The sequence below is a fragment of the Coloeus monedula genome (assembly GCF_965178545.1).
Source record: "Coloeus monedula genome assembly, chromosome: 37".
NCBI lineage: Eukaryota > Metazoa > Chordata > Aves > Passeriformes > Corvidae > Coloeus > Coloeus monedula.
The window spans coordinates 1,144,768-1,164,949 of record NC_138817.1 but is presented as its reverse complement, the minus strand read 5'-3'; the positions used below and the strand labels follow the sequence as shown (position 1 = coordinate 1,164,949).

Below are 20,182 nucleotides of genomic sequence, written 5' to 3'. Positions count from 1 at the left end.
TGTCCCCAGGTGACCCCAAAATGACCCCAAATCCTCCTCAAGTGACCCCAAACCCCTCCAGGTGTGCCCAGGTGACCCCAAAGCCCCCTCAGGTGACCCCAAAATGGCCCCAAATCCCCCTCAGGTGACCCCAGGCGTGCCCAGGTGACCCTAAAGTGACCCCGAATCCCCCTCAGGTGTCCCCAGGTGACCCCAACCCCCTCCAAGTGACCCCAAAATGACCCCAATTCTCCCTCAGGTGACCCCAAACCCCTCCAGGTGTGCTCAGGTGACCCCAAATCCCCCCCAGGTGACCCCAAAATGACCCCAAAACCCCTTAGGTGACCCCAGGTGATCTCAGGTGACCCCAAAATGACCCCAAATCCTCCTCAGGTGACCCCAGGTGATCTCAGGTGACCCCAAAATGACCCCAAAAGGCCTCAGGTGACCCCAAATCGCCCCCAGGTGACCCCAAAATGACCCCAAAACCCCCTCAGGTGACCCCAAATGACCCCAAAACCCCTCAGGTGACCCCAAATCCCTCCCAGGTGACCCCAAAATGACCCCAAATCCTCCTCAGGTGACCCCAGGTGTCCCCAGGTGACCCCAAATCCCCCCCAGATGACCCCAAAATGACCCCAAATCCTCCTCAAGTGACCCCAAACCCCTCCAGGTGTGCCCAGGTGACCCCAAAGCCCCCTCAGGTGACCCCAAAATGGCCCCAAATCCCCCTCAGGTGACCCCAGGCGTGCCCAGGTGACCCTAAAGTGACCCCGAATCCCCCTCAGGTGTCCCCAGGTGACCCCAACCCCCTCCAAGTGACCCCAAAATGACCCCAATTCTCCCTCAGGTGACCCCAAACCCCTCCAGGTGTGCCCAGGTGACCCCAAATCCCCCCCAGGTGATCCCAAAATGACCCCAAATCCTCCTCAGGTGACCCCAGGTGATCTCAGGTGACCCCAAAATGACCCCAAAAGGCCTCAGGTGACCCCAAATCGCCCCCAGGTGACCCCAAAATGACCCCAAATCCTCCTCAAGTGACCCCAAACCCCTCCAGGTGTGCCCAGGTGACCCCAAAGCCCCCTCAGGTGACCCCAAAATGACCCCAAATCCTCCTCAGGTGACCCCAGGTGTGCCCAGGTGACCCTAAAGTGACCCCGAATCCCCCTCAGGTGTCCCCAGGTGACCCCAACCCCCTCCAAGTGACCCCAAAATGACCCCAAATCCTCCTCAGGTGACCCCAAACCCCTCCAGGTGTGCTCAGGTGACCCCAAAATGACCCCAACCCCCCCCCTCCCCTCACCTGGCAGCAGCGGCTCCCTGGGGTTCACCTGGCGGGGGCGGGGCAGCTCCAAGGTGAGGCCGCCTTTACCTGGCCAAGCCACGCCCCTTCCGGCCTTGGCCCCGCCCCCTCGCAGGGCCCAGCCAATGGCCAGGCGGAGGCGGGGCCGGTTGAGGCAGGTGAGGGTCAGCGAGCCCAGGGCCGCCAGGTTGGCGCCCAGGTGAGCGGCCAGGAGGAGCCCCAGGAGCGGCCAGGTGAGCCTGGGAGGGGGGGGAGGGGAGGGGCGGGGCCAGGTGAGGGCTGGGACCACGCCCACCTCAGCCGGGGCCACGCCCACCTGACCTGAGAGAGGCCAAACCTCACCTGGGCCACGCCCATCTGACCTGAGACAGCCCTAGGCTCACCGTGGCCACGCCCACCACACCTGGGCCACGCCCACCTCACCTGGGCCACGCCCACCTGACCTGAGACAGCCCTAGGCTCACCGTGGCCACGCCCACCACACCTGGGCCATGCTGACCTCACCTGCGCCACGCCCATCTCATTAACTCCCCCAAGGCCACGCCCACCTCACCTGAGAGAGCCCAAACCTCACCTGGGCCACGCCCACCTCACCTGGGCCACGCCCACCTCATTAAAAAACTCCAAAGGCCACGCCCACCTCACCTGGGCCACGCCCACCTGACCTGAGACAGCCCTTGGCTCACCGTGGCCACGCCCACCTCACCTGGGCCACGCCCACCTCATTAACCCCCCCAAGGCCACGCCCACCTGACCTGAGAGAGCCCAAACCTCACCTGGGCCACGCCCACCTCATCAAAAAGCCCAAAAGGCCACGCCCACCTCACCCGGGCCATGCTGACCTCACCTGGGCCACGCCCACCTCATTAACCCCCCAAGGCCACGCCCACCTCACCTGAGGGAGCCCAAACCTCACCTGGGCCACGCCCACCTCACCTGGGCCCAAACCTCACCTGAGACCACGCCCACCTCATTAACCCCCCCAAGGCCACGCCCACCTCACCTGAGAGAGCCCAAACCTCACCTGGGCCACGCCCACCTCATTAAAAAACTCCAAAGGCCACGCCCACCTCACCTAGACCACACCCACGTGACTCTGGCCCGGTGAGGGACGTGGACAGGTGAGGGCTTGGGCCACGCCCACCTCACCTTAGGCCACGCCCATCTCATTAAAAGACCCATAAGGGCCACGCCCACCTCACCTGAGCGAGCCCAAACCTCACCTGAGACCACGCCCACCTCACCTGGGCCACGCCCACATCATTAAAAGACCCCAAAGGCCACGCCCACCTCACCTGGGCCATGCTGACCTCACCTGGGCCACGCCCACCTCATTAACCCCCCCCAAGGCCACGCCCACCTCACCTGAGAGAGCCCAAACCTCACCTGGGCCACGCCCACCTCATTAAAAAGCCCAAAAGGCCACGCCCACCTCACCTAGACCACACCCACGTGACCCTGGCCCGGTGAGGGACGTGGACAGGTGAGGGGTTGGGCCACGCCCACCTCACCTTAGGCCACGCCCATCTCATTAAAAGACCCATAAGGGCCACGCCCACCTCACCTTAGGCCACGCCCATCTCATTAAAAGACCCGTAAGGGCCACGCCCACCACACCTGAGCGAGCCCAAACCTCACCTGAGACCACGCCCACCTCATTAAAAGACCCATCAAGGCCACGCCCACCTCACCTGAGAGAGCCCAAACCTCACCTGGGCCACGCCCACCTCATTAAAAGCCCCCAGGCCACGCCCAACTCACCTGAGGCCACGCCCCCAAACGCCCCTCCCCTCTCCAGGCCACACCCCCATCCCGTAAGACCCTCCCCAAATGTGGCCACGCCCCTTCCCAAAGCCCCTCCCTCTTTCAAGCCACGCCCATTCAAAGCCCCTCCCCTTTAAGCCACACCCCTCGACCACTCCCACTTTAGGCCACGCCCCCTTGACCCCTCCCCATTTAGGCCACGCCCCCTTGACCCCCTCCCCCCTTCAGGTCCCCCTTTGGCTCCTCCCCCTTTTAGGCCCCGCCCCTTTAGGCCCCGCCCCTTTAGGCCCCGCCCCTCACCAGGGCCGCCGGTCCAGCAGGGGGAGGAGCAGCAGCGACAGGAGGAGCCCGGCCCCGTTCACCAGCGTCTCCTGCCCAGTATAAACCAGTATGGACCAGTATGGACTGGTACAGACCGGTATAAACCAGTACGGACCAGTACAGACCAGTATAAACCAGCAGAAATCAGTACAAACCAGTGTAAACCAGTATGGACAAGTATGGACCGGTATGGACAAGTATAAGCCAATATAAACCAGTATAAACCAGTATGGACCGGTATAAACCAGTATGGATTGGTATAAACCAGTATAAACCAGTATGGACCGGTACGGACCGGTTTGGACCAGTATAAGCCAGTATGGATTGGTATAAACCAGTATGGACCAGTATGGACCGGTATGGACCAATATAAACCAGTATAAACCAGTACAGACCCGTATAAACCAGTATGGATTGGTAGAAACCAGTATAAACCAGTATGGACCGGTACGGACCGGTATGGACCAATATGAACCAGTATGGACCAGTATGGACCAGTATGGACCCCTATGGACTGATATGGACCAGTATGGATCAGTATAAACCAGTATGGACCGGTATGGACTGGTATGGACCAGTATGGATCAGTACAAACCAGTATGGACTGGTATGGACCAGTATAAACCAGTATGGGCTGGTATGGACCAGTACAGACCAGTATGGACCAGTACGGACCAGTATGGACCAGTATAAGCCAGTATGGACCAGTCTGGACCAGTATAAACCAGTATGGACCAATATGGATCAGTATTGATTGCTATCAACCAGTACGAACCAGTATTGACTGGTATGGATTGGTATAAACCAGTATAACCCAGTATGAAGCGGTATAAACCAATATAGACCAATATAAACCAGTATAGACCAATATAAACCAGCATACACCAATATAAACCAGTATAAACCAGTATAAACCAGTATGGACCCTTGCAGTCCCATCCAATCCCCTCCCAGTCCCTCCCAGTGTCTCCCAGTCCTCCCCCAATCCCCTCCCAGTCCAAACCAGTCCAAACCAGTGCTCCCAGTCCCACCTGGCTGCTGTCCTTGGCGGCCACGTCGGCCACGTTGTCCCTCCGGGCCTGGTGCACGGCCAAGGCCGCCCTGGTGGCCCCTCCGGCCACGCCCACCACGCACTGGGACCAGTACAAACCAGTATGGACCAGTACGGACCAGTATGGACCAGTATGGACCAAAACGAACGCGTGGAAACCAGTTTAAACCAGAATAAACCAGTATAAACCAGTATAGACCAGTATAAACCAGTGAGCCCAGCCAGGCCAGAGCGCAGTGGCTGCCAAGTATAAACCAGTATGGACCAGTATAAACCGGTATGGACCAGTTTAAACCAGTATGGACCAGTGTAAACCAGTATAAACCAGTTTAAACCCCTCCAGTGACCTTCAGGAGTCTCCCAGTATAAACCAGTGCTGGCGCACGCCCTCCCAGTCACACCAGCAACCTCCCCGTGCTTCCCAGTATCCCCACAGCGCCTCCCAGTATCATCCCAGTCCCACTCAATCCCCTCCCAGTTCCCTCCCAGTCCCTCCCAGTTCCCCCCAGTGCCTCCCAGTCCCTCCCAATCCCCTCCCAGTCCCTCCCAGTTCCCCCCAGTGCCTCCCAGTCCATTCCAGTGCCTCCCAGTTCCCCCAGTCCCTCCCAGTCCGCTCCCAGTCCCTCCCAATCCCCTCCAGCCCCTCCCAGTCCCTCCCAATCCCCTCCAGTCCCCTCCCAGTCCCCTCCCAGTCCCTCCCAGTTCCTCCCAGTGCCTCCCAGTCCATTCCAGTGCCTCCCAGTTCCCCCAGTCCCTCCCAATCCCCTCCAGTCCCAGTCCCTCCCAATCCCCTCCAGTCCCTCCCAATCCCCTCCCAGTCCCTCCCAGTCCCTCCCAGTTCCCCCAGTCCCTCCCAGTCCCCTCCCAGTCCCCCCCAGTCCCCTCCAGTCCCCTCCCAGTCCCTCCCAATCCCCTCCAGTCCCTCCCAGTCCCTCCCAGTCCCCTCCCAGTCCCTCCCAATCCCCTCCCAGTCCCTCCCAGTTCGCCCCAGTCCCTCCCAGTCCATTCCAGTGCCTCCCAGTTCCCCCAGTCCCTCCCAGTCCGCTCCCAGTCCCTCCCAATCCCCTCCAGTCCCTCCCAGTCCCCTCCCAGTCCCTCCCAGTTCCTCCCAGTGCCTCCCAGTCCATTCCAGTGCCTCCCAGTTCCCCCAGTCCCTCCCAGTCCCCTCCCAGTCCCGCCCAATCCCCTCCAGTCCCTCCCAGTTCCCCCAGTCCCTCCCAATCCCCTCCAGTCCCTCCCAGTCCCTCCCAGTCCCCTCCCAGTCCCTCCCAATCCCTCCCAGTCCCTCCCAGTCCCCTCCCAGTCCCCTCGCCCACCTTGGCCGCAGCCGCCATCACCAGGAGGGCGGGGCCAAGGCTCAGCCAATGGGGAGCGAGGATCTCCAGCACCAGGGCGACGTCATTGAGCAGATCGGCCACGAACCTGGGGGCGGGGCATGGCCTTATATGGCAATGGGGGCGTGGCCCGGCCTTCGATGGGGCGGGGCTTGGGGGTTTGGCACCATATATGGTAATGGCGGGGCGGGGCTTAGGGTGTCTGACCGTATATGGCAATGGAGGGGCGGGGCTCAGGGTGCCTGACCATATATGGTAATGGAGGGGCGGGGCTTAGGGTACCTGACCATATATGGTAATGGAGGGGCGGGGCTCAGGGTACCTGACCATATATGGTAATGGGGGCAGGGCTTAAGGTGCCTGACCATATATGGTAATGGAGGGGCGGGGCTCAGGGTGCCTGACCATATATGGTAATGGAGGGGCGGGGCTTACAGTGCCTGACCCTATATGGTAAGGAGGGGGTGGGGCTCAGGGTGCCTGACCATATATGGTAATGGAGGGGCGGGGCTTAGGGTGCCTGACCATATATGGTAATGGAGGGGCGGGGCTTAGGGTGCCTGACCATATATGGTAATGGAGGGGCGGGGCTTAGGGTGCCTGACCATATATGGTAATGGAGGGGCGGGGCTTAGGGTGCCTGACCATATATGGTAATGGAGGGGCGGGGCTCAGAGTGTATGATCATATATGGCAATGGAGGGGCGGGGCTTAGGGTGCCTGACCATATATGGTAATGGAGGGGCGGGGCTTAGGGTGCCTGACCATATATGGTAATGGAGGGGCGGGGCTTAGGGTGCCTGACCCTATATGGTAATGGAGGGGCGGGGCCTGGAGGAGGGGGCGGGGCCTCACCGCCATTGTTTGGCCTCGCAGTCCAGGTGGCTCCTGAAAGGGGGGAGAGGAAACCAGTATGGACCAGTATGGACCAGTATGGGCCAGTAAGGGCCGGTATGGACCAGTATGGACCAGTATGGACCGGTATGGGCCGGTATGGACCAGTATGGACCAGTATGGGCCGGTAAGGACCAGTATGGACCAGTATGGACCAGTATGGACCGGTATGGACCAGTATGGACCAGTATGGGCCGGTAAGGACCAGTATGGACCAGTATGGACCAGTATGGACCAGTATGGGCCAGTAAGGGCCGGTATGGACCAGTATGGACCAATATGGACCAGTATGGACCAGTATGGACCAGTATGGGCCGGTAAGGACCAGTATGGACCAGTATGGGCCGGTATGGACCAGAGTCACTTCCCAGTGCTCCCAGTGCTCCCAGTATGGCCCAGTGGCTCCCAGTAAGAGCAAGAACCACTCCCAGTAGCTCCCAGTAAGGCCCAGAACCACTCCCGGTGCTCCCAGTAAGACCAAGAACCATTCCCAGTAGCTCCCAGTATGGCCCAGAACTGCTCCCAGTAGCTCCCAGTAAGGCCCAGTGCTGCCTCCCAGTGCTCCCAGTGCTCCCAGTAAGGCCCAGTGCCACCTCCCAGTGCTCCCAGTAAGGCCCAGAACCATTCCCAGTAGCTCCCAGTAAGGCCCAGAACCACTCCCAGTGCTCCCAGTAAGGCCCAGAACTGCTCCCAGTAGCTCCCAGTAAGGCCCAGAACCGCTCCCAGTGCTCCCAGTAAGGCCTCCCAGTGCTCCCAGTAAGGCCCAGAACCACTCCCAGTAAGGCCCAGTGCCGCCTCCCAGTGCTCCCAGTAAGGCCCAGAACCGCTCCCAGTGCTCCCAGTAAGGCCCAGTGCCACTCCCAGTGCTCCCAGTAAGGCCCAGAACCATTCCCAGTAGCTCCCAGTAAGGCCCAGTGCCGCCTCCCAGTAAGGCCCAGTAAGGCCCAGAACCATTCCCAGTAGCTCCCAGTAAGGCCCAGTGCCACTCCCAGTGCTCCCAGTAAGGCCAACAACCGCTCCCAGTGCTCCCAGTAAGGCCCAGAACCATTCCCAGTGCTCCCAGTAAGGCCCAGTGCCACCTCCCAGTGCTCCCAGTAAGGCCCAGAACTACTCCCAGTGCTCCCAGTAAGGCCCAGAACCGCTCCCAGTGCTCCCAGTAAGGCCCAGTGCCGCCTCCCAGTAGCTCCCAGTAAGGCCCAGAACTGCTCCCAGTGCTCCCAGTAAGGCCCAGAACCGCTCCCAGTAGCTCCCAGTAAGGCCCAGAACCGCTCCCAGTGCTCCCAGTAAGGCCCAGAACCATTCCCAGTGCTCCCAGTAAGGCCCAGAACCGCTCCCAGTAGCTCCCAGTAAGGCCAACAACCGCTCCCAGTAGCTCCCAGTAAGGCCCAGTGCCACCTCCCAGTGCTCCCAGTAAGGCCCAGAACCATTCCCAGTGCTCCCAGTAAGGCCCAGAACTGCTCCCAGTGCTCCCAGTAAGGCCCAGAACCATTCCCAGTGCTCCCAGTAAGGCCCACAACCGCTCCCAGTGCTCCCAGTAAGGCCCAGAACTGCTCCCAGTAGCTCCCAGTAAGGCCCAGAACCGCTCCCAGTGCTCCCAGTAAGGCCCAGAACCGCTCCCAGTAAGGCCCAGTGCCGCCTCCCAGTGCTCCCAGTAAGGCCCAGAACCACTCCCAGTGCTCCCAGTAAGGCCCAGAACCGCACCCAGTGCTCCCAGTAAGGCCCAGTGCCACCTCCCAGTGCTCCCAGTAAGGCCCAGTGCCACCTCCCAGTGCTCCCAGTAAGGCCCAGAACAGCTCCCAGTGCTCCCAGTAAGGCCCAGAACCACTCCCAGTGCTCCCAGTAAGGCCCAGAACCGCTCCCAGTGCTCCCAGTAAGGCCCAGTGCCACCTCCCAGTGCTCCCAGTAAGGCCCAGAACTGCTCCCAGTGCTCCCAGTAAGGCCCAGAACTGCTCCCAGTGCTCCCAGTAAGGCCCAGTGCCACCTCCCAGTGCTCCCAGTAAGGCCAACAACCGCTCCCAGTGCTCCCAGTAAGGCCCAGAACCATTCCCAGTGCTCCCAGTAAGGCCCAGTGCCGCCTCCCAGTGCTCCCAGTAAGGCCCAGAACTACTCCCAGTGCTCCCAGTAAGGCCCAGAACCGCTCCCAGTGCTCCCAGTAAGGCCCAGTGCCACCTCCCAGTGCTCCCAGTAAGGCCAACAACCGCTCCCAGTGCTCCCAGTAAGGCCCAGAACCGCTCCCAGTAGCTCCCAGTAAGGCCCAGAACCGCTCCCAGTAGCTCCCAGTAAGGCCCAGAACTGCTCCCAGTTCTCCCAGTAAGGCCCAGTGCTGCCTCCCCGTGCTCCCAGTGCTCCCAGTAAGGCCTCCCAGTGCTCCCAGTAAGGCCCAGAACTGCTCCCAGTGCTCCCAGTAAGGCCCACAACTGCTCCCAGTGCTCCCAGTAAGGCCCAGTGCCACCTCCCAGTGCTCCCAGTAAGGCCAACAACCGCTCCCAGTGCTCCCAGTAAGGCCCAGAACCATTCCCAGTGCTCCCAGTAAGGCCCAGTGCTGCCTCCCAGTGCTCCCAGTAAGGCCCAGAACCATTCCCAGTGCTCCCAGTAAGGCCCAGAACCACTCCCAGTGCTCCCAGTAAGGCCCAGTGCCACCTCCCAGTGCTCCCAGTAAGGCCCAGAACTGCTCCCAGTGCTCCCAGTAAGGCCCAGTGCCGCCTCCCAGTGCTCCCAGTAAGGCCCAGAACCGCTCCCAGTGCTCCCAGTAAGGCCCAGAACCATTCCCAGTGCTCCCAGTAAGGCCCAGTGCCACCTCCCAGTGCTCCCAGTAAGGCCCAGAACAGCTCCCAGTGCTCCCAGTAAGGCCCAGAACCATTCCCAGTAGCTCCCAGTAAGGCCCAGTGCCGCCTCCCAGTGCTCCCAGTAAGGCCCAGAACAGCTCCCAGTGCTCCCAGTAAGGCCCAGAACCATTCCCAGTGCTCCCAGTAAGGCCCAGAACTGCTCCCAGTGCTCCCAGTAAGGCCCAGTGCCACCTCCCAGTGCTCCCAGTAAGGCCCAGTGCCACCTCCCAGTGCTCCCAGTAAGGCCAACAACCGCTCCCAGTGCTCCCAGTAAGGCCCAGAACCGCTCCCAGTGCTCCCAGTAAGGCCCAGAACCATTCCCAGTGCTCCCAGTAAGGCCCAGAACTGCTCCCAGTGCTCCCAGTAAGGCCCAGTGCCACCTCCCAGTGCTCCCAGTAAGGCCCAGTGCCACCTCCCAGTGCTCCCAGTAAGGCCAACAACCGCTCCCAGTGCTCCCAGTAAGGCCCAGAACCATTCCCAGTGCTCCCAGTAAGGCCCAGAACTGCTCCCAGTGCTCCCAGTAAGGCCCAGAACTGCTCCCAGTTCTCCCAGTAAGGCCCAGAACCGCTCCCAGTGCTCCCAGTAAGGCCCAGAACCATTCCCAGTGCTCCCAGTAAGGCCCAGTGCCACCTCCCAGTGCTCCCAGTAAGGCCCAGAATCACTCCCAGTGCTCCCAGTAAGGCCCAGAACAGCTCCCAGTGCTCCCAGTAAGGCCAACAACCGCTCCCAGTGCTCCCAGTAAGGCCCAGTGCCACTCCCAGTGCTCCCAGTAAGGCCAACAACCGCTCACAGTGCTCCCAGTAAGGCCCAGTGCCGCCTCCCAGTGCTCCCAGTAAGGCCCAGAACCATTCCCAGTGCTCCCAGTAAGGCCCAGAACCGCTCCCAGTAGCTCCCAGTAAGGCCCAGAACTGCTCCCAGTGCTCCCAGTAAGGCCCAGTGCCACCTCCCAGTGCTCCCAGTAAGGCCCAGAACTGCTCCCAGTGCTCCCAGTAAGGCCCAGAACCATTCCCAGTGCTCCCAGTAAGGCCCAGAACCATTCCCAGTGCTCCCAGTAAGGCCAACAACCGCTCCCAGTAGCTCCCAGTAAGGCCCAGAACCACTCCCAGTGCTCCCAGTAAGGCCCAGAACCGCTCCCAGTGCTCCCAGTAAGGCCCAGAACCGCTCCCAGTGCTCCCAGTAAGGCCCAGAACCGCTCCCAGTGCTCCCAGTAAGGCCCAGAACTGCTCCCAGTGCTCCCAGTAAGGCCCAGAACCGCTCCCAGTGCTCCCAGTAAGGCCCAGTGCCACCTCCCAGTGCTCCCAGTAAGGCCCAGTGCCGCCTCCCAGTGCTCCCAGTAAGGCCCAGAACTACTCCCAGTGCTCCCAGTAAGGCCCAGAACCGCTCCCCGTGCTCCCAGTAAGGCCCAGAACCGCTCCCAGTGCTCCCAGTAAGGCCCAGTGCCACCTCCCAGTGCTCCCAGTAAGGCCAACAACCGCTCCCAGTGCTCCCAGTAAGGCCCAGAACCGCTCCCAGTGCTCCCAGTAAGGCCCAGAACCGCTCCCAGTGCTCCCAGTAAGGCCCAGAACCGCTCCCAGTGCTCCCAGTCCATCCCAGTCCATCCCAGTCTCACCCCTGCAGCCACACGAAGACGATCCTGGTGACGATCCCGACCCCGTCTGGGGGAAAAACGGGAATTGGGGTGAAAAACGGGGATTTGGGGCAAAACGGGGGAATTTTGGGGAAATTGGGAATTTTGGGTGAAAAATGGGAATTTTGGGTTAAAATGGGAGGTTTTGGGGTTAAAATTGGGAATTTTGGGGTGAAATGGGGGAATTTTGGGGGAAAAATTGGGCATTTCGGGCTGAAACCCAGGAATTTTGGGTTAAAATTGGAGGTTTTGGGGCAAAAATTGGGAACTTTGGGGGAAAAGGGGAATTTTGAGATAAAATTGGGGTTTTTGAAGCAAAATTTGGGAACTTTAGGGTGAAATGGGGGAATTTTGGGTGAAAAATGGGGATTTCAGGGTGAAAAATGGGAATTTTGGGTTAAAATTGGAGGTTTTGGGGCAAAAATTGGGAACTTTGGGGGAAAATGGGAATTTTGGGGTGAAATGGGGGAATTTTGGGTGAAAATTGGGGGTTTTGGGGTGAAAATTGGGAATTTTAGGACAAAATGCAGGATTTTGGGAATTTTGGGGATAAAATTTGGGATTTTTAGGTTAAAATTGGGTTTTTTGGGGGGGAAAATGGGGAATTTTGGGGGGAAATATGGGAATTTTGGGGAAAATTGGGAATTTTGGGTTAAAATCAGGTTTTTTGGGGCAAAAATTGGGAATTTTGGGGGGGAAATGGGGGAATTTTGGTAAAAAAATGGGAATTTGGGGTTAGAAAAGAGTGAATTTGGGGGAAAAAATTGGGAATTTTGTGGAAAAATCGGATTTTGGGGTGAAAGTTGTGATTTTTGGGGCAAAAATTAGGAATTTTGGGGGGGGAATGTGGGAATTCTGGCTTAAAAATGGGCATTTTGGGGTGAAATGGGGGAATTTTGGGTTAAAACTGGGAATGTTGGGGCAAAAATAGGGAATTTTGGGTTAAAACTGGGAATGTTGGGGATACAATTCGGGATTTTTGGGTTAAAATTGGGTTTTTTGGGGGGGGCAACTTGGGAATTTTGGGGGAAAAAACCGGGAATGTTGGGGAAAAATCGGATTTTGGGGTGAAAGTTGGGGTTTTTGGGGCCGAAGTTGGGAATTTTGGGGGGGATTTGGGAATTGGGGGCACCTCGGAGCAGCCAGGTGAGCGCGGCCCCGGTGACGGTGGCGGTGCCGTCGCCGACCCCGACGGCCTCGAGCACGGCCCGGGTGGAGAGGGAAGCGGCCAGGCTGGAGCAGAGCGCCTGCGGGACCAGTAGAAACCAGTATGGACCAGTATGGACCGGTATGGATCAGCAGAAACCAGTATGGACCGGTATGGACTGGTATGGATCAGTAGAAACCAGTATGGACCGGTATGGACTGGTATGGATCAGCAGAAACCAGTACGGACCGGTATGGATCAGTAGAAACCAGTATGGACCAGTATGGACCAGTAGAAACCAGTATGGACCGGTATGGACTGGTATGGATCAGTAGAAACCAGTACGGACCGGTATGGATCAGTAGAAACCAGTATGGACCAGTATGGACCAGTAGAAACCAGTATGGACCGGTATGGACCGGTATGGATCAGCAGAAACCAGTATGGACCGGTATGGACTGGTATGGATCAGTAGAAACCAGTATGGACCGGTATGGACTGGTATGGATCAGTAGAAACCAGTATGGACTGGTATGGACTGGTATGGATCAGTAGAAACCAGTATGGACCGGTATGGACTGGTATGGATCAGTAGAAACCAGTATGGACCGGTATGGACTGGTATGGATCAGTAGAAACCAGTACGGACCGGTATGGATCAGTAGAAACCAGTATGGACCAGTATGGATCAGTAGAAACCAGTATGGACCGGTATGGACTGGTATGGATCAGCAGAAACCAGTATGGACCGGTATGGACTGGTATGGATCAGTAGAAACCAGTATGGACCGGTATGGACTGGTATGGATCAGTAGAAACCAGTATGGACCGGTATGGACTGGTATGGATCAGCAGAAACCAGTATGGACCGGTATGGACTGGTATGGATCAGTAGAAACCAGTATGGACCGGTATGGACTGGTATGGATCAGTAGAAACCAGTATGGACCGGTATGGACTGGTATGGATCAGTAGAAACCAGTACGGACCGGTATGGACTGGTATGGATCAGTAGAAACCAGTATGGACCGGTATGGACTGGTATGGATCAGTAGAAACCAGTATGGACCGGTATGGACTGGTATGGATCAGCAGAAACCAGTATGGACCGGTATGGATCAGTAGAAACCAGTATGGACCGGTATGGACTGGTATGGATCAGTAGAAACCAGTATGGACTGGTATGGACTGGTATGGATCAGTAGAAACCAGTATGGACCGGTATGGATCAGTAGAAACCAGTATGGACCGGTATGGACTGGTATGGATCAGTAGAAACCAGTACGGACCGGTATGGATCAGTAGAAACCAGTATGGACCAGTATGGACCAGTAGAAACCAGTATGGACCAGTATGGACTGGTATGGATCAGTAGAAACCAGTATGGACCGGTATGGACTGGTATGGATCAGTAGAAACCAGTATGGACCGGTATGGACTGGTATGGATCAGTAGAAACCAGTATGGACCGGTATGGACTGGTATGGATCAGTAGAAACCAGTATGGACCAGTATGGACCAGTAGAAACCAGTACGGACCGGTATGGACTGGTATGGATCAGTAGAAACCAGTATGGACCGGTATGGACTGGTATGGATCAGCAGAAACCAGTATGGACCGGTATGGACTGGTATGGATCAGTAGAAACCAGTATGGACCGGTATGGACTGGTATGGATCAGTAGAAACCAGTACGGACCGGTATGGATCAGTAGAAACCAGTATGGACCGGTATGGACCAGTAGAAACCAGTATGGACCAGTATGGACTGGTATGGATCAGTAGAAACCAGTATGGACCGGTATGGACTGGTATGGATCAGTAGAAACCAGTATGGACCGGTATGGACTGGTATGGACCAGTAGAAACCAGTATGGACCGGTATGGACTGGTATGGATCAGTAGAAACCAGTATGGACCGGTATGGACTGGTATGGATCAGTAGAAACCAGTATGGACCGGTATGGACTGGTATGGACCAGTAGAAACCAGTATGGACTGGTATGGACTGGTATGGATCAGTAGAAACCAGTATGGACCGGTATGGACTGGTATGGATCAGTAGAAACCAGTATGGACCGGTATGGACTGGTATGGACCAGTAGAAACCAGTATGGACCGGTATGGACTGGTATGGATCAGTAGAAACCAGTATGGACCGGTATGGACTGGTATGGATCAGTAGAAACCAGTATGGACCGGTATGGACTGGTATGGATCAGTAGAAACCAGTATGGACCAGTATGGACCAGTAGAAACCAGTATGGACCGGTATGGACTGGTATGGATCAGTAGAAACCAGTATGGATCAGTAGAAACCAGTATGGACCGGTATGGACTGGTATGGATCAGCAGAAACCAGTATGGACCAGTATGGACCAGTAGAAACCAGTATGGACCAGTATGGACCAGTAGAAACCAGTATGGACCGGTATGGACTGGTATGGATCAGTAGAAACCAGTATGGACCAGTATGGACCGGTATGGATCAGCAGAAACCAGTATGGACCGGTATGGATCAGTAGAAACCAGTATGGACCGGTATGGACTGGTATGGATCAGTAGAAACCAGTATGGACCGGTATGGACTGGTATGGATCAGTAGAAACCAGTATGGACCAGTATGGACCGGTATGGATCAGTAGAAACCAGTATGGACCGGTATGGACTGGTATGGATCAGTAGAAACCAGTATGGACCGGTATGGACTGGTATGGATCAGCAGAAACCAGTATGGACCGGTATGGACTGGTATGGATCAGTAGAAACCAGTATGGACCGGTATGGATCAGTAGAAACCAGTATGGACCAGTATGGACCAGTAGAAACCAGTATGGACTGGTATGGACTGGTATGGATCAGTAGAAACCAGTATGGACCGGTATGGACTGGTATGGATCAGTAGAAACCAGTATGGACCGGTCTGGACCAGTATGGACTAGTATGGAGCAGTCTGGACCAGTAGAAACCAGTATGGACCAGTATGGACCAGTCTGGACCAGTATGGACTAGTATGGACCGGTAGAAACCAGTCTGGACCAGTAGAAACCAGTATGGACCAGTATGGACTGGTATGAACTGGTATGGACATGTATGGACTAGTATGGACCAGTATGGACCAGTACGGACCAGTATGGATCAGTAGAAACCAGTATGGACCAGTATCAACCAGTACAGACTGGTATGGACCAGTAAAAACCAGTATGGACCAGTATGGATCAGTAGAAACCATTATGAACCAGTATAAACCAGTATGGACCGGTATGGACCAGTAGAAACCAGTCCAGACCAGTATGGACCAGTAGAAACCAATATAAACCAGTATAAAGCACTACAGACCAGTATAAACCAGTACAAACCCCTATAAACCAGTATAAACCAGTATGGACCGGTCTGGAGTAGTGAGCCCAGCCAGGCTGGAGCACAGAGCCTGCGGGACCGGTATAAACCAGTATGGACCAGTACAAACCAGTATGGACTAGCGTGGACCAACAGAAACCAGTCCAGACCAGTAGAAACCAGTATAAGCCCCAAACCATTAAAAACCAGTATAAACCACTATAAACCAGTACAGACCCTCCCAGTCACTCCCAGTAAGACCAAACCTCCTCCCAGTCGCCCCAGTATGGACCAGTAACATCCCAGTCCCCCCCAATCCCCTCCTAGTCCCTCCCAATCCCCTCCCAGTCCCTCCCAGTTCCCTCCCAGTTCCCTCCCAGTCCCTCCCAGTTCCCTCCCAGTTCCCTCCCAGTCCCTCCCAGTCCCTCCCAATCCCCTCCCAGTCCCGCCCAGTCCCCCCCAATCCCCTCCCAGTCCCTCCCAGTTCCCTCCCAGTCCCTCCCAATCCCCTCCCAGTCCCTCCCAGTCCCCTCCCAGTCCCCTCCCAATCCCCTCCCAGTCCCTCCCAGTCCCCTCCCAGTTCCCTCCCAATCCCCTCCCAGTCCCTCCCAGTCCCTCCCAGTCCCTCCCAGACCCCTCCCAGTCCCTCCCAGTCCTTCCCAATCCCCTCCCAGTCCCCTCCCAGTCCCTCCCAGTCCCCTCCCAGTCCCTCCCAGTCCCTCCCAGTTCCCTCCCAGTCCCCTCCCAGTCCCTCCCAGTCCCTCCCAGTCCCCTCCCAGTCCCTCCCAGTTCCCTCCCAGTCCCATCCCAGTCCCTCCCAGTCCCTCCCAATCCCCTCCCAGTCCCTCCCAGTCCCTCCCAGTTCCCTCCCAGTCCCCTCCCAGTCCCTCCCAGTCCCCTCCCAGTCCCTCCCAATCCCTCCCAGTCCCCTCCCAGTCCCTCCCAGTCCCTCCCAGTCCCCTCCCAGTCCCTCCCAGTCCCTCCCAATCCCTCCCAGTCCCCTCCCAGTCCCTCCCAGTCCCTCCCAGTCCCCTCCCAGTATAAACCAGTCCAAACCAGTACCTGCAGCCCATCCCAGCACTGGTACCGGGCGTAGTCGGGGCTGACGCTGTCGGGGAAGCCCTGGGGGAGCAGCACCCGCTGGGGGGGGAGGAAATTCCCGGAATTCCCAAGAAATGGGAGGAAAATGGGGGAAATTTGGGAAAATTGAGAAAAATTTGGAAAAATCTGGGAAAATCTGGGGAAAATTTGGGGAAAATCGGAACCAAAAAGGGCCAAAAGGAGCCGGAAGTTCCCCAAATTCCCACGGAATTCACCCCAAATTCCACCCAGGGAGCCCCAAAATCCCCGAATTCCCCCCAAAAATTCCCAAAAGATTCCACCCAAAAATCCCCCAAAATCCCCCAAAATTCCCCAAATCCCTCCCAAATTCCCCAAATTCTCCCCCAAATCCCCCTTAAACTCCTCCAAATCCCCCGAAAATTCCCCAAAAATCCCCAAATCCCCCCAAAATCCCCAAAATCCCCCCAAAATCCCCAAAATTTCCCTCGAAATCCCCCAAATTCCCCAAAACTCCCCCAAATTCCCCCAAATCCCCCCCAAATTCCCAAAATTCCCCCAAATCCCGTCCAACCCCCTCAAATTCCCAATCCCCCCCCAATTCCCTAAAATCCCCCAAAATTCCCCCCAAAATTCCCCAAAATCCCACCAAAAGTCCCAAAAATTCCCAAAATTCCCCCCTAAATACCCTTTAAATCCCCCAAATTTCCCCCAAATCGCCAAAATTCCCAAAAATCCCCCTCAAAATTCCCAAATTTCCCCCAAACTCCCCCAAATTCCCCAAAATCCCCTTTAAACCCCTTCAAATCCCCCCAAATTCCCTCAAAATTCCCCAAAATTCCCCAAATTCCCGCCAAAATCACCCAAATTCCCAAAAATCCCCCTCAAAATTCCCAAAATTCCCCCAAAATCCCCTTTAAACTCCTCCAAATCCCCCCCAAATCCACCCAAAATTCCCCCAAATCCCCTTGAATCCCCCCAAATCCCCTCCATCCCCCCCCGAATTCCCAAAATTCCCAAAATTCCCGGAATTCCCGGCATTCCGCCCCTCCCCCTCTCACCGCCCCCTAAAATTCCCCAATTCCCCCCCAAAATCGCCAAAATTCCCAAAAATTCCCAAAAATCCCCCTCAAAATTCCCCCAAATCCCCCAAATTCCCCTCCAAAATCGCCAAAATTCCCAAAAATTCCCCTCAAAATTCCCCCAAATCCCCCAAAATCCCCCCCAAAATCGCCAAAATTCCCAAAAATCCCTTTCAAAATTCCCAAAAATCCCCAAAATTCCCAAAAAATTCCCAACCCCCCCCCAAAATCCCCTTTAAACTCCTCCAAATCCCCCCCAAATCCACCCAAAATTCCCCCAAATCCCCTTGAATCCCCCCCAAATCCCCTCCATCCCCCCCAGAATTCCCAAAATTCCCAAAAATTCCCGGAATTCCGCCCCTCCCCCTCTCACCGCCGCCGCCCGCCGCAGCCAAGCCCGAGGGGCTCCCCCGGCGCTCCCGAGGCGCCGCAGCCGCCCCCGAGGGTCCCCCCGGTACCGAGCGGCCTCGTGGGGACCCCAAAAATCCCGGCACAGGGCGGGGCCTGAGGGCGGGAAAGGCGGGAAAATTTGGGGGATTTTTTGGGGATTTTTTGGGAATTTTTTGGGATTTTTTTAGGATTTTTTGGGATTTTTTTGGGATTTTTTTAGGATTTTTTGGGATTTTTTTGGGATTTTTTGGGGATTTTTTTGGGATTTTTTTGGGATTTTTTTTGGATTTTTTTGGGATTTTTTTTTGGATTTTTTGGGATTTTTTGAGATTTTTTTGGGATTTTTTTGGATTTTTTTAGGATTTTTTGGGATTTTTTTGGGATTTTTTTGGGATTTTTTGGGATTTTTTGGGGATTTTTGGGATTTTTTTGGGATTTTTTTTTGGATTTTTTGGGATTTTTTGGGATTTTTTTGGGATTTTTTTGGGATTTTTTTGGATTTTTTTAGGATTTTTTGGGATTTTTTTGGGATTTTTTGGGAATTTTTTTAGGATTTTTTTGGATTTTTTTGGGATTTTTTGGGGATGTTTTGGGATTTTTTTTGGGATTTTTTTGGGATTTTTTGGGAATTTTTTTGGATTTTTTTAGGATTTTTTGGGATTTTTTTTGGGATTTTTTTGATTTTTTTTGATTTTTCAGGGATTTTTCGGTAATTTTTGGGGATTTTGGGGGGGTTTGGGGGGATTTGGGAGTTGGGGAATTTTTTTGGATTTTTTGGGATTTTTGGGATTTTTTTGGGATTTTTTGGGAATTTTTTTGGATTTTTTTAGGATTTTTTGGGATTTTTTTGGGGATTTTTTGGGATTTTTGTCGATTTTTTTTGGGGATTTTTTTGGATTTTTTTTTTGATTTTTCAGGGATTTTTCGGGAATTTTTTGGGATTTTTGTCGATTTTTTGGGGGGTTTGGGGGGATTTGGGAGTTGGGGAATTTTTGGGGGATTTTTTGGGGATTTTTTGGGATTTTTTGGGGATTTTTTTGATTTTTTTGGATTTTTTTTGATTTTTCAGGGATTTTCCGGGAATTTTTGGGGATTTTTGTCGATTTTTTGGGATTTTTTGGGGGGTTTGGGGGGATTTGGGAGTTGGGGAATTTTTGGGGGATTTTTTGGGGATAATTTGGGATTTTTTGGGGATTTTTTGGGATTTTTCAGGGATTTTTTGGGATTTTAAAATTTTTTTTTTGATTTTTAAGGGATTTTTCGGGATTTTTTTTGTTTTTTGTCGATGTTTTGAGATTTTTTGGGGGGTTTGGGGGGATTTGGGAGTTGGGGAATTTTTTTGGAATTTTTGGGAATTTTTTGGGATTTTTTGGATTTTTTTGGATTTTTTTTGATTTTTCAGGGATTTTTCGGGAATTTTTGGGGATTTTTGTCGATTTTTGGGGATTTTTGGGGGGTTTGGGGGGATTTGGGAATTGGTGAATTTTTTTTGGAATTTTTGGGAATTTTTTTTGGATTTTTTGGGGATTTTTTGGGGATTTTTTTGGATTTTTTTAGGATTTTTTGGGATTTTTTTGGGATTTTTTGGATTTTTTTTTGATTTTTCAGGGATTTTTCGGTAATTTTTGGGGATTTTGGGGGGGTTTGGGGGGATTTGGGAGTTGGGGAATTTTTTTTTGGAATTTTTGGGAATTTTTTGGGAATTTTTGGGGAATTTTTTGGGAATTTTTTGGGGATTTTTTTGGATTTTTTGGGGGATTTTTTTGGATTTTTTTTTTGATTTTTCAGGGATTTTTCGGGAATTTTTGGGGATTTTTCTCGATTTTTTTGGGGGGTTGGGGGGGATTTGGGAGTTGGGGAATTTTTTTGGAATTTTTGGGAATTTTTTGGATATTTTTGGGGGATTTTTTTGGATTTTTTTTTTATTTTTCAGGGATTTTCCGGGAATTTTTGGGGATTTTTGTCGATTTTTTGGGGGGTTTGGGGGGATTTGGGAGTTGGGGAATTTTTTTGGAATTTTTGGGAATTTTTTGGGGATTTTTTTGGATTTTTTTTTTGAATTTTCAC

At 54.6% G+C, this 20,182-nt stretch overlaps 1 protein-coding gene across 1 annotated transcript in view; it reads right to left on the bottom strand.

The window, feature by feature from the left end:
* Positions 1-20,182, bottom strand: part of RUSF1 (RUS family member 1) — a gene marked incomplete at its 3' end in the record, with an annotated part of 39,667 nt that overhangs the window by 15,543 nt on the left and 3,942 nt on the right. Inside the window, exons 2-10 of the mRNA XM_082300116.1 lie at positions 18,099-18,229; positions 16,647-16,724; positions 12,231-12,345; positions 11,081-11,126; positions 6,608-6,640; positions 5,735-5,840; positions 4,399-4,500; positions 3,347-3,417; positions 1,283-1,521 (exon numbers count right to left, since the gene is read on the bottom strand). Coding sequence (XP_082156242.1) covers positions 1,283-1,521; positions 3,347-3,417; positions 4,399-4,500; positions 5,735-5,840; positions 6,608-6,640; positions 11,081-11,126; positions 12,231-12,345; positions 16,647-16,724; positions 18,099-18,229 — 921 coding nt within the window. The remainder of the gene's footprint in view (positions 1-1,282; positions 1,522-3,346; positions 3,418-4,398; positions 4,501-5,734; positions 5,841-6,607; positions 6,641-11,080; positions 11,127-12,230; positions 12,346-16,646; positions 16,725-18,098; positions 18,230-20,182) is intronic.